We start from the raw sequence: 14,825 nt of genomic DNA on the forward strand, positions 1-14,825 counted from the left end.
AAGTAAGACCAGAGAGTGTAATTGCAGTATCATATTAATTATATAGAAACCCAAACAGGCTGACTAACTCCCACTCTTCCTGGGAACAGTAATAACAGTTACAATTATCACGACTGCAGATTACCTAACAAGCCCTTTCTCTTTTGTTCACGACCCACATGCACATCTGGTTTTCCCTCAGCTGCTGCTGAAGTGGCTGTGGGGATGTGCCCTTTGTGCCCTGGAAAGGTCTGGCCACAAAAATCACTTACATGATGCTGTACCACCACAGAAACTCTTCAGAAGGGAATCTGATCAAGGCTCTGTCTGCAGCCACCACAAGACACTGAACGTGTGCTGCATAAACCAGCAGTGGACAGTGAGTGGGAAAAGGTAAAGGTGAAGTGCAGGTCTTGCTTTCTCAGGTTGATGAAGCTTGCCAGGTGTGTGGGCAGAGGTTGACACGCACGGCTGTGACGTGCCCACAGCATGCACGGGCACAGCTGGGCCATGGGGAGCAGCACTACATGAGGACTCACAGAATCATCCAATATTTTGGGTTGGGAGGGACCTTTAAAGATCACTCAGTGCACCCCCCCTTCAGTAAGCAGGGACATCTTCAACTGGAACAGGCTGTGCAAAGTCCAACCTGACCTTCAGCGTTTCCAGGGATGGGTCATCTACCACCTCTCTGTGCAAGCTGTGCCAGTGCCTCACCACCCTCACCATACAAGATTTCTTCCTTACAATTAGTCTAAATCTACCCTCTTTTAGTTTAAACCCACCAACACCTGTCCTATCTCAACAGACCCTGCTAAAAGTCTGCCCACACCCTTGTTACAAGATCCCTTTCAGTACTGGAGAACAGGGGGATGTGCTCCACAACTACTGACAGTGCTGAGAGGTTGAGGTGCTCACCTGAGAGGTGAATCCCACAGAATGACCACCTCTTCAGCACCCCTGATTCTGAACTGGGGATCCAGGAGATGGCCCCCCACACTCTCTCACCTTTGCAGGTTGTATCCCTATGTGCCACAGCTGTCCCTGCCTGCCACCTGCTCCCCTCAATGTTCCAACACAACAGCTCTGTCTTGCTCACTAAACAACTTATCAACTAGAATAAATGAGATGCAAATAAATTCTGTGCTTTCTCCCTCATTTTCGAATTGCATTTTCAGTCCACTCAACCTGTGATAATCTCATAGTGATTTTCATTTAAAAGAGCTAAATGGATATGTGATTATTGTTACAGGAACTACCACCAGACAATTAAATGTTGAGGTGTTGCTAGATAAAGCATTGTTTTGATTTGCATAAACAAGATGCAAAAAAATCTATCTCAGGCAAGGTTTCAGCTCTAAGATGTGTTTAACTTCAGCTAATTACCACAAGTACGTCTATTAAATGTTTAGCATTGAGAGTTAGGATTACAGCAATTTCATTTCAGGGTCCTATTTACTTTTATTTTGAACACCCCATCCAAATGCAGAGGTGATCTATTTTCCACTTATAATCAACTGCTGCAGGTCAGCACATAAAAAATCAATTACACAGCCATGAAATCTAGTCATTAAGGATTAGCTGCTAATCTCATTCAATTTTTTGTCTAACTTTCCCCTCTCTCCCCAGTAAGTACATTCTGAGCATTTATGAGAATAAGGAAAGAGTTGTTAACTCAATACTGGGAATTAGATGTTAGGTAACAGGAAAATCCCAAAATCTAACATGCAAGTATTTTTTTTCTTTTGTAAATAACCACATAATTGTTTAAATATGTTGGATTTAATATATCATCTTGAACACACAGAACTGTACCTTGTGTTCAGTGATGTTGAAAGAATTACTAAAAGAATGAGGACTTGATTTGCACTGCATTTGTTTTCTTCCCAGTATCTTATAACTCTTCCAAAGCTTCATATACTGAAGCAGCCAGTGAAAGTTCAGATACTGAAGGGGGAGAAAAACAGGCCAGCTAAGCACAGAATGGGATTAATCCAGCTGCAGCAGATCTTTAATTTGGCAGGAGATGGATTACATGACCTGAGTGTCTTTCTTATCCTATGCTTATGACTTTGTAATTATAGCAATTATTTTCCAATTGTGCCATTTGGGAAAGGGAATAAACACAACACGCCTGTCTCGGTGAGTGTGTAAGGGGATTTTACAGCAGCAGAATGCAACTGCTCAAGCTGCAGTTGTGTTTGCTCCACAGCACCAAGTGGCTACAAATGACGAGCACTCAGATTCCCACCTCCCACCGTGTTCAGGGGGAACCTCATCGCTCTCTACAACACCCTTAAGGGACGTGTCAGGCTGAGGGTCAGCCTCTTCTGCTGAGTCTCAAGTGAAAGGATGAGAGGAAATGGCCTTAATCTGCACAGGGGAGGTTCAGATTAGGTATTTAGAACACTTTTTTTGCTGAAAGAGTGGTCAGGCATTGGAATAAGTAGCCCAGGGAGGTGGTGGAGTCACCATCTCTGAAGTGTTCAAGAAGCATATGGATATGGCACTTGAGGACGTGGTTTAGGGGTGGTTATGGGGATGCTCAGTTAACAGTTGGACCAGATCACTTTGAAAGTCCCTTCCAAACTTAATGATTCTGTGGGGGTATTTTTACCAAACTCTTTTGGCATACTTTTAGCAGCAAAGCTTCTGCAGCAGATTTTACCAGATGATCCCACTCAGCAAACTGACCTCTCAAAGAGAAGAAAGCATATCATACCAAAGACAATCCTGCAATTGCCATTTTTAACAAGTAAAAAGAGAGAACGCATGTCCTTTAAAATACAAAATTAATTTTCTGCCCGAAGAGGAAAAGATCATTATTGTAACGACAGATTCTACTTACCCTGAGCTTTCTTCCAAACACAGTCACTTTGCCTTTAATCTGTTCCTTCCTCAGACGCCATTCAATTGAGTTTAAACCATTTTCCATTGGTAGAGAAATATTACATCGTCCTATGGTGGGAGTCACAGTCCCAGCCAGGACATGAGGTTCGCTGTGAAAGCTAATGCTCATGCCATTGGCATACATCACTCTCAAAGTACCATTATTACAGAGCTGGTAGCTGTTCCTCACTTGATCTACAGCAATAATGAAAAGAAAATAATTTAGCTACTCCAGTCATAAAGAAAACATATAGCTTAATTTGATTGGTTTTTTTATTGCACTCCTGTTGATGTTAAATGAAGTCAGCCTGCAATTACCATTTACGTGGTACTATGGTGGAAATTACAGATGTTACTGATTCATGTAAAGAACAGTTGTGTTACACTGGGCCTGCAGAGAGATACTGTGTTTATTTCATTATGTTTTCCCTTCAGTCTTAATTGTGAATCAAAATGCACAGTGATATGTGTTCAACCACCTAATTTATTTCTGATAGGAACAAAAACTCCTGAAAACTGAACTGCTGGATAAACAACAAGCCATTAAACTCCAGGACAAAAAGAAAAAAGATTGCTGGACTCTTTAGAAGTAGGAAGAAGTAAGTGCCTCTTCTTTTTCCTTCCCACTGTTTAAAAACTGTCTCCAAGCAGAGGCTTTGTGCACAATTACAGTTTGGCTTTAAATGCTCAAGGTGTGAGGCTCCAACAGTGCAAGCTGGCAGCCAGAGTCCTTCACTCGCCTGCCTTCCTGCCTCCCCACCGAACCACAGCGGCCTGATGTGCACACCTGGCTCTGGGCTGTCAGACAAGAGTTACAGAAATATTCCTGTGCTTCTAAGGCCGTGTGGTTCTCCAGCTGTTTGGCACAGCCAGGTCCATTCTGAGCCAGGGTGGAGCTGCAGTGTGCAGCTGTCAGCAAAGCATCAATATTTGCCTGACAGAAGGACAGCATCTATGTAATTAATCATCTGGTGTAAGAGAAATAAAGTCTTTGTAACCAGACCTGTCATGGTATAATAGTCTATAAATGTTGACATTTATGTCAAGAGGAGGCTATTGTTTGATGATGATATTCTCATTCCGGTGACATTACATCTTAATTAAAAAGCCCCATCACTCACCAAATTCCTTTCAGTCTATCTTTGATCACTGCCTGGCTTTGCTCCATCAGATACAACGCCTGGGCGGTGCTGGAAAGCTCTCCACAAACACTGAGCCCCTGTGCTGCTGCTGTCTCCTGCCACACTTGGGCTGTAACACTGTGCCCAGAAATGACCATCCCCTTATTGTTCTACACTGTAACTAATGTCAGGGTACAAATTTTGAAGATGTCATTTCTTATAGCAGGAGGCTCCCTGAGCCTCTCCAGAAGGATCTCCTCCTCCCAGGCAGAATCCATCAGTCAGGCTCGCACTGAAGTTGGAGCCAATTTTCCAGTGAAATACAGAGAAAGGTGTATGTGTATGGCCAAACTTCGCAAATGAAGATTTGGGAAGGGCTCTCCCCATGTGGGTGAGCCCTTCCAGCCTGTGCAGTGGATGTTTTAGGTGAGGCACAGCATGCACAGAACTGGCCCCACCGTTTAAGTCCCAAGGTCCATCTGCCACGGCCGAGCGAGCTTGGACAGTGACAGGGAAGTTCTCAGGACTGTCACAGCCCCTGGTACTGACCAGGGCTGACCCTGCTGAGTATCCGAGATCTGATGGGATGGGATGGCAGGGAGGCTTGAACTGCCAGGGGATGGTCCCCACTGAGACTGGAACTCAGGTCTTTGGGATTCAGGTCCAGAGTGCTCTCCATTACACCACAGGAGAAATATGTGAGTGGGTGAAGTGACCCTGACCCAAGAGGCAGTTTGACAGGACTAACTTTCCCCAGCAGACAGTGACCATACGTACTTGACACAAAGCATCACTGTAAAATGTCTCTTACCTGTCACTTTAAGAATAAGCTTTACGGGAGATATATTCTTGCAAACCTTACATAATTTTCCCCCTGCTCACAAGTGTACTAATGACACGACTCTTTCTCAAGCTTGTGTGTGTGGTTAGGAGGTGTGCTGAGAAGTGTGCTTTGGTACCTTGAACAACTGTATAGGAAGCCTCCACAGAGGAGAGATTGGTGATGACCGTGACATCGTCATCCCGATTAGAATTCTCAATGTCGATGGTAATAGACTTTTCCATCTCTCGATGAAGACTAGTTACCACTCCAGTGGGACGTGTTACATTGGTCAGACGCCCTTCATGATCATAGCTAATAGAAAAGTTAGTGAGAGCAAAAAAGCATGAGGATATATGTTCATTTCAATACCCAAAGTATTAATAATGCACCACATTTGTGCAAAAAAACCCCAGAATGAGACAGATTTTCAAGAACATCCTGGCCATATCTATTTCTCTGTTCTTGAAAGAGTCTATGATGATGAAATAATATATTTTTAGAGATACTGATCTCAACTACATGGGTGTAAATCCAGCATATTTTAAATTATTACATTAATTAAATTATTATGAATATACAGAGTGATATTTGGCTCAAACAATTATAATTAGTAAGTTAAGCTGCATTTAATAGTTGCATTTCACTTTAAGGAAGGGGACTTCTGGTGGATATTACAATATACAATATACTGCATATTTGTAATTGAATACTTAGTGGAAACTAAGTATGGTCTTTAATGACATATCAAGGAATAAACTTGCCATAAAGGATTAAAAAAGACATCAGCCTGAGAACATCATAATTTCATTTCGATCTTATCTGTGGTGTTGAACTGCATTTTGGGGTCAGTATTTTGGCTCATAAAGATGAAAGATGAAAAGCACAGGATAGGTTGGAGTTGCACAAAGGGCAGCAGTCAGAACTCAGAATAGACCTTAGAAGATGAGTTAAGTGCTCCAGAGGCATAAAGACAGAAAAAAAAATAAAAAGGGCTGCTCTCCATGAGTTTATTTAGTTTAATTTATTTAGAAGTATAAAACCTGAGGATGGGGGAAAGAAGGAATGCTGCTGGAAATCAAATCATACCATTTCTCCCTTTCCTCTAGTGTGCTCTGTTTGTGTGCAAACATAAGCTAAAGAAGCAATCCCTGGGATCTTAAGGGCAAGAAATGGGGACCTGCAACAAAATCAGCACTCCAGTCTGCCACTCTGCTCGCTGCAGTTCTCTGCTCGTGCAAGAGTCTCTCCCCCAGCCACTACCAGAGCACAGAGAGGCAAGAAAAAATGTCCTGTGTAGATAAAGGGAAAAGTTTAGATAGAGATTGAAACCAACTGCTCATCCTTCGAACGTAGAAATCCAGGGAGCAGGAAGCCTGGAAGAGAACTGGTAAATCCATTGCATTGCCTGAGAGTAACAGAAGAGGAGAGGAGCACGTTTAGTACCATGGAGCTCGCTCGCTTCTTTGTACATCATGGTTAGCTGGAAAGAGGAAAAAAAGTCAGTGCTTTCAACATGGCTTTACAATTCTGAAACCTCAAACTGTGCCACCTGAACTGTACAGCACATATTCACAATCAACACACAGAGTGGCTCCTCGGGTATTACAAATAAAAAAACCTCACTTTCAGATCCATTGCAAATAGTTGCACTCATTCAACTGAATATTGGGGAGGAAGGAAAAAAAAATCACCTGTGGAGCAACAAGCCTTGCCAGAACCAATGGAAGTATTAGGCAAAGAAGGAAATCAATAAAACAGAGCATCATGCAACCTAAAAGGGACCAATAATACATTGGGTTCATTTAAGCAGTTCAGGATCAAAGAGATTAAGCAGCATGTTTTTTCTCAAGAAAACTCAGTAGTTTCTCTCCACATACACATAAATATTTTTATATATATATATGTATATATATATGGGTGTGTGTATATATATGTATATATTTTTATGCTATCAGCAAGATACTGGATAAAAGATAATATGTTGAGATAATCTATGAAAGGGGGTTTGGTGAAGTCTTTATAAAAGATCCTCAGAAAAAAAAATAAAAAATTGAACACTATTCAAAAAATAGAGATGAGGAAAGAACTTGATCCAGCCAAGAATCCAAAAAAAAAAAAGTACAAAGAATGGACAGTTTCAAAAATGTCAAAGGTTAATAATGAGAGATGCTCCCTGTATGTGGCATGTTTAGTTATAAGCAGAATGATGAATGATTTACATGTCAAACATTACAGGGGAGTCAATGGGGTTCTGTGATGTTACTTAGGACAAACTAGCAAAGTCTAGGAGTAGCCTCAGCATGACTGTGCAGTGCTTGGTGAACTTTCAGAAGAATGGTTGGTGAAATTCCCCATCAGCAAATATATTTTAGGCAATGCAAATGAGACATTAATTTAAATTCTTCATTCACATTGCTGGGTTTTTAATTAACCTAGGAAAAATTCCTGGGGATTGCTGTGGGCTACTCACTGGAAATCTCTGTTCAGAGTGCAAGGGCAGTCTGAAAAAGTAAATATAGATGGGAATGTACAGAGACTGAAACAGAAAAATGAAAATATTCCAGTGCTATTTCAAGAAATCAGGGTTTTGCCCCTGCCATGGGGCATGTTTCCCAGCCCTGGTCACAGTCTGGAAACCAGCAACAGCAGAGATTAGAAGGGTTTATAAGCATGTGATGCACACAACATATACAAAAGTCCTCTCCATGAAGATCTGCAGAACGAGTTTACGAGGTAGATACACAAAGTAGTCACTGCTTAAATGATATGTACACACTGTGACTCCAATACATAAGCCATTTCTACTTTGTCCATTGCATGAATAAAATCCTATTAAAAATATCTTAATGGTAAAAAATTAAAATTGGTAAAACAGAAACCTTTCACATACTACAAAATTTAACTGACATATTTCTGAGGGTTGGTTTTTTTTGCTTTTTTTTAAGTTTATGTACTATGTGAGAGAAAGCACTAAGTAAACACAACTTCCAGACAATTATCTGAATAGTAAGAAAAAACTATATAGGAATTAAATGGTTATATTCCTTTCGTCTTCATGTCATGAACCTGGGTGTAATGAAGTAATAAAGAAAATTTGCAATGGAAAATATACTAATTGACCTGGGACTGACTTCTTGGCATCTTCTTCGGAATCAGTCACTACCTATCAGAGGCTATGACAGAGCATCAAGGTGGGGTAACCAGATCTGATAAGGCAACTTTTATATCTTCAAATGAGGTGGGCTCTGGGTACCTGGAAATTCCTGAGCTTTTGCTACTGACTTCAGATACAGTCAGGTTTCATCCTAAGTTTGTCTACTCACAAAATTAGAAGGGGAAACAACCTTTCTTAGTGCCAGTATCTCAAAAACCTTCTGCCCATTAACTCACCAACACATTGCTATCTGCAACCAAGTGTCCCCAAGAGGCAAAGGTTTCCCAGGACAGCTCCAGGTGCCACCAGGGCCCTGGCCAGCCCAGGAGCTCCAAGCCTTCCAGAGCCATCCTGGGAAGCTGGGCCACCCAACACACCTGCAGCTCAACTGTGGGACACAGCTGAGCACTTGGCACCTTCTCAGGCAGCCACAAGCAGCTGACCTGTGCATCCCTTCAGCAAGCTTGTGACAGTGCCCTGAAGGCTGCCCTCCCATGTCCAGTTTCAGGGCACCTCTACAGCTTAGGCAATTTTTACTGCCAGCATCCTGATGTCTGAGGTTTAAGGGTGTGCTGTTTGACAGCAGCAGCCAGGACAGAGCCACTTCCAGCACTGCAGAAAGCAGGAACAGCAGCTTTTGACTTACCACAGAGCTGGGCAAGGCACAGACCTATATACATTTACATACACCCATATTTTCTCCCCCTTATAAAACCTGATTCAAGAAGAAACCGGCAGCAATCTCTCAGGATGCTCCCTGGACCAAGTGGAACACCACTGGGAGCCACTTCAAAGATCTGTGCTTTGTGCCCAGACCAAGCTTACATTACCCCATGTGAGCCTGCTGGTGGCTGTTCTATTATTGAAGAGCCTTGCCTGCTCCTACTGCAAATGAGCTGCCTGCACACACACAGGTGCTATCTATAGAACAGACATATGGAGGGTGTACACACACACAAAACCAGTTTGTGTCTGCACTTCTCTGCATATACAGATCCATACCTAGATGAACTGCAAAACTTAATTCTGAGAGCGTTTCCAGGGTAAAGTTTCAGATAAATGAAAGGAATAGACTCAATAAGACAGCACAGCACTTCAACACCTGGTTGATATAAATGCTCTGAAATAAATTTTTCATAAGAACTTTAGTTCATGTAGTATTTTACTACTTAGAAGACTTCTGTTTTTTTTTCTAGTTCTGCTTCCATTTTGACAGTTTTGGGTGCTGATTATGTGTGTATGAATGCATGAGTGTAACGGCACAGAAAGATATTTTGTTGTCCTTATAAACTCTCATTAGCTAAATATTTCTTTCATCTTCAATTGATATTAACTTATAGCTACCAAAATAAGTTGCAGAATGATGAATACAGAATATTCCCTTAGGAGCTGGTTTGAAGAACAAACAGAAACCAGTATGGGGTGACTGTGCACTGTGATTGTTTAGGTTTGTAAATTTGATTTAAATAATGGCTATACTGTCCTCTCACCTATGGGCTCCATGATAATGAGAATGCATGTACAAATCTGGGATATAAGTTATTTCTGCTGCCTCATCAAAGTTATTAATTATCCAAGACAGTTCTTCAGGCTGTACTATTTAGACCTAAAGATGGTACTTAACTTCCACTGATCTGAGGCAAAGGTTGTACATCTTTTCTTATTTGATCTTGGAAAAAAATTGCAGTACTATATCCACATTAAGTGATATTTTCAGCTGATCTCAGTAAGACACCTAAGCCCTTTTATATTTCCTTAGGATTCATAATACAATTTTTCTAATAACTCATGCTAACTTACTACTTGGTGTGATTCTCAGACATCAGTTGTACCAGTTTTGTGACTGGTAACTTTCTGATGACCTTTTTAGTCTTTTATTAATATTCATGTCGAGTTTTCAATTACTTCACTATTTAGTTTTCTACTACTACTAATTCATATGACTGAATCTTGAGTAAAAAACAACAAAAAAACCTACCTAGAAGGGCAACCACATCTCATCAGCAAAAAAATGAAATTTTATTCTGTCTATTCCAATGAGCAGGTAACATCTTGATGTGGTCACATAACTGGACTATTTTTGTAATAAATTTTCTGGGCAAGAAATAATATTTGCAAAATATTAAGGAAGAAACCCACTGCAATCTGTGAGCCCAGCCTAGAGGAGGAATCACGGTTTGGTGTGCAGGGCCCCACCAGAGGGCACTGCCTTCCTTCGTACGGGAGCCAAAGGCAGCGTGGACAAAGCACTGATGTGCAGAGCTGATTTAGAGATACTCTGAGCAGATTGAATACAGTGCTTTTTATTCCTGCATTACTTGTGTTATCTCTAAACAGAGAGAGAGTGGTGGCCAAGCTGAATGCATTAATAAACCAAAAGAGGTGTCTGTCATTGCTAGTCTGTAACCTTGAAAATAAGACTGCCATTTAAAATGAAATACAAAGACCTATTCATATTTTGCACTCACTAACTTGAGGAATGATATTCATTAAGCATTAATTAACTATTTTTAAAAATACATGGCATCAGATTTGCCATACTTAAAAGTTAAATATATTTTTTCAATATATCATTTTGCTTCTATTTTTAAAGTTGCTACGATGAAAAAATGGCAGAGAGGCTACTAAGAATAAGATAAATATTAATAAAAATCTGACTGGTTTTTCTAGATTTTTAATATACTTTTGAACTTCAACTCTTCAGATGAATTTCATTTAAAAAGGAACTTCTGTCTATTTAATCTATACACTCATGAGCACCAGTGTGCTTTTGGGTTATCTACAAATTATGGAAGTTACACCAGGGGTCTGACAGATAGCTGGGGATCTAATTTCCTCACTTGTCTCAAGAATGAACAATCAGTGAAGTTAATCAACATTTTAACAACCATGAGCAGTATATGAGTCTGAACAGAAAGGCAGATAATTTGAGCTCCCAAAGAGGCTGCAGCATTAGGGTTCCTAGAGAGAGGCAGCTCAGAGGGAGCCGCAGTGCTGGGGGCTGCTCTGGCTGGGCACTATTGGAGCCGTGGTGACAACTACGAGCAGGTTCACTCACACGGGGCTCTGGACCTGGCACACAGCCCTTCGTGCTGGAGGTGGATGAGCTGCCTTGAACCCGAACCATGGGCAGGGATTTAGGTGGATCAGTACCCACACAAAGCACCCGGCACAACTGACACAATCAAGAAGCCACTTAACCATTTCCAGCATCAAACTAGACTGAGGTGCAATGGCCTCATTCAGTATCAGTGCAAAACCTACAACAAATTGCAGCGGGGTCAGTTCAGGGCCTACTCACTACCATTTGAAAAATAAAGGTACGCTTAATATATCCAAAAACATTCTTACTCATAAAATGTTGTCCATCCTGTTTCATCACTCTTCGTTGCTAAGAGACCACTGTTTCCGTTATATGTCATTAATCCGAGCTCCAGGGTCTGTGTTGAGACTAGCTTGAGTCCACCATTAGTGCCAACAGCCAGCGTGACAATCTGATTATCCGGCATCAGTAAGTGGCGGGGCATCCCACTGGCATCCCGACGGACCTTCAAGGAGTTGCCATTGTTGTCCATCACCTCCGTGACATCGTTATCGCTGCTATAGGTGAAATTGTACAAGTACTCCCCGGTAACGAGGCTGAGAGTGTACTGGTGAATCCCATCAGCATTGAAGACATACAGCTCCTGTTCTCCTGGAGATGCAGCTTCATATTGGTTAAAGGAATTAAGAATGGGCCTGTTTTTACTGACAGCCCTAATGCGGATGTTTCCAAGATCAGCTATGTAGATGGTACCATCTGGGGCCACAGCTAAGGAAGATGGTGAATTTAAGATGGCATCAGTGGCATACCCATCATCCCCAGCATAGCAATTACAGTTGACATCATTTTTGCAATCACAGTCTGAAGCTGCCCCTGCAAGAAGGCATATTTCTCCATTGGTAGTTACCTGGCGTAGCCGATTAATTTTTTTTTCATCTGTCTCACTGATGTAAAGAACTCCTGTGTGTGAGATGGCAATGGCACTGGCTGATTCAAGTGCAGAATGAATAGCCAGTTTGCTAAGAGAGTAGTCTATACCAGGAACCTGGCAGTGCATGGGGCGTCCAGCAATAATGCTAACTTGATGGTTTTCTGTGATCCGTAAAATAACATTGTTCTCTAGGACATAAAGGGAGTTGTCCATGGGATTGACAGCGAGATCAGTAGGCCACTCCAGCCGTACCTATGAGTTGCACAAATTATTACTGTAAAACTCGTAACTGAAAAGTACACTTCTAGTGTTTAAAATTCCATGTGTTACAACAGCAAATTAGTGAGGGGTTTATCAGCGTAAAGCACGAAACCAAGTCATGAACGGCAACGATTTCAAACAATGATTTCGCTTTTCGGAAATATTAAAGCTACGTGCGGTCGTAACTTTGGCTAATTGTGTTTCTGTGCAAAGAAAGAATGCTACATTGTGGAAGCTCTACAATAATTACAGAAAAACAGGCAATTAAGACAATAACTCCCATTATCTCAACCTTATTTCTCTACAGTTGCATAAATAACCTGTGTTAGCCACAGTAAAAAGGATGGTTCACTCATTTCAGTAACAAATCAAATATGCTATCATCTTGTGCTGCATAAAGTACTTCTTAAGTGGCCAGGCAGTCATCCAAAATAGATGCCCATTTCTTCTAAGGCAGAGAAGAAATTAAATGCAGTAAGAGTCTACCTGGGTGACATCCATGCTGGAATCACAGCTGAGAGGTCGAACAGCAGTTAGGTCATTGGAGCCCAGCAGGGTTGATATAATTCCATTCTGATCCACTTTTCTAATCATAGTGGCATCAACAAAATACATGAGTCCATACTTATCCACTGCAATTCCTGCAAATATAAAACCCAGGCATCAGTGCCCCCGGCTTTGGGACAGGCTTCATCTTATTGACAAGTTTACAAGATTCACTTCCCCTGTTCTTTCCTCTCTCCCAACCTGAGCACGGGTTCTGGAACCCTCCAAGTACCCACAGTTCTGCCAAATAAATGGCTTCAAGTAGGTTTATCTTTCAGGGCTTTAAAGAAAACCACAGAAATCTCAAACATGCCAAAGAGCCAGCAGAATGCATCAGCTCATTTCCAAATTCAAACTCTGCATGATATATTACATAAACCCAATTAAAAATTCTCTCCTAAGCTTAACTCTTGGAAATTTGAGGCTTTGCTTTCTTCATCAGAAGGCTCTAATAAGGATCAAGATTTTTTAGAATTCCTTTAAAACTTTTTAAAAACTAGAAGGGCATTGTATTATTTCTGGATGTTTTAAAATTCTTTGACCTGTTGCAGTAAAAATACGGGATGAACATCTGGTGTTTCCAGATGAAGACACAGGAGTTGCCAACCTAGAAAAAAGGGGAAGGTTCAATGCCTGTCACATTGGGAGTCAGAGAGGAAAAGCACAGAATGAAAGGGTGCTCCCTCGGAGGAACAGACGGATGCTGCTGCTGCCGGTTGGGAAGGAGGGCAGCCTTTTTCTCACTCGCCTTTCCTGCTTTGATTTGGTGCACTGCCTTGTCCGTTTCTTGGGCTGAAAATAAAATATTGATCTAAAAATTCCACCTTCAAATGGTTGCAGAGCTCATCCTACTGGACGGTGAGAGAAGATGCAGCTTCATCTTCTTAATTTCTACGTATTAACTGAAACTACTTCCTATACAAAGAAAACAGGACCTTCCATTTTTATTCCCTTTTATGATCACCTCGTTATTCTCAGCCACTGATGTTTGAAACACCTGGCAATACACCTGATTAATTCATCCTTACAATTAAGATGAAAGAACAGAGCAGAAAAAGCCTTAAAAAGAAACACATCCCTAAATCTCTAGATCATCTTGAAAACATTTTGTTAGAAATTAGAAACTGAAAAGGGCAAAAACCCTTTAATTTTTTTCCTCTGACTCTGAAGAAAAAGGAGATGCACAGAATAAAAACTCAGAGAAAAGTCACATCAGGCAGTTTTCCTCCCCAAAGACTGTATCTCAAACAGCAATTTGTTTCCCAGTTTACACGCTTGTTTCTTGGAGTGAGTGGTACCCTGCTAATTTGTGTTCTGTTCTCCTTGTGCAGCACTCAGTGTTGGGGTAATAAAGTTTGCTTTAACTAAACAAAGCACGAGCACTTGCCAATCCACTGTAATTAAAGCCCAGAATAAAAATCACCGAGCAAGGAGTGATTTAATTGCCAGATAATTATTTCCACATCCAGCCTAGCCGCACACAGTCATTTTCTCCGGCTCCTTTTCCCACTTTACCTCGAGGGCTCATTAGAGTTGCGTCCACTGCCTTCCCTCCATCCCCACATCTGGCTTCGTCAAAGGGCAGGCACTGCTCTCCCGTCCCTGCTACCACTTCAGAGTTACCCGCGAGGTCTTTGGTGCCTGTCAGGGACTTGACTTTGTATATCCGCCGACTATTGGTGTCCGATACGTAGAGCGAGCCTGAAACAGGGTCCACGGCCAGATAGTATTTATGAGCGGGATTGTTGCTTTAGAGAGAAAGAAAGCATAAAACAGAGACAGCTGAGCAGTCTAGAAACTTCACAGGCTTTCAGAGCTTGGATACTCATCAGGCACAGAAAGATCTGGAAAGAAAGTCTGACACCTTCATAGAAAGCTGAGGTCTGAAGGCCCATCATCTGAGGACCTAACTTGATTAGGGCCTGGTCAGTGTTCAGAGGGATTGTCATTTTAAATTTCACTCATCCTTCCACACTGAACCGTGCACAGCAGAGCCCAATAAGCCAGAGCTGCACAGCAGTCTTTCCTCTTGATCTCTTTAGCCCTTTAGATCTGCTCCAGGTCAATTCTCTTCAGCT

General features: G+C 41.6%; 1 protein-coding gene across 11 annotated transcripts in view; it reads right to left on the reverse strand.

Moving 5' to 3' along the window:
- Positions 1-14,825, reverse strand: part of TENM2 (teneurin transmembrane protein 2) — a 585,930-nt gene that overhangs the window by 11,994 nt on the left and 559,111 nt on the right. For all 11 annotated transcript variants that reach the window (XM_071570619.1, XM_071570615.1, XM_071570614.1 and 8 more), the window contains 5 exons: positions 14,263-14,495; positions 12,688-12,842; positions 11,318-12,192; positions 4,949-5,124; positions 2,828-3,063 (listed from right to left, as the gene is read on the reverse strand). In XM_071570619.1, the coding sequence (XP_071426720.1) occupies positions 2,828-3,063; positions 4,949-5,124; positions 11,318-12,192; positions 12,688-12,842; positions 14,263-14,495 (1,675 nt within the window). The remainder of the gene's footprint in view (positions 1-2,827; positions 3,064-4,948; positions 5,125-11,317; positions 12,193-12,687; positions 12,843-14,262; positions 14,496-14,825) is intronic.

Source organism: Pithys albifrons, chromosome 15 (genome assembly GCF_047495875.1).
Source record: "Pithys albifrons albifrons isolate INPA30051 chromosome 15, PitAlb_v1, whole genome shotgun sequence".
Taxonomy (NCBI): Eukaryota; Metazoa; Chordata; class Aves; order Passeriformes; family Thamnophilidae; genus Pithys; species Pithys albifrons.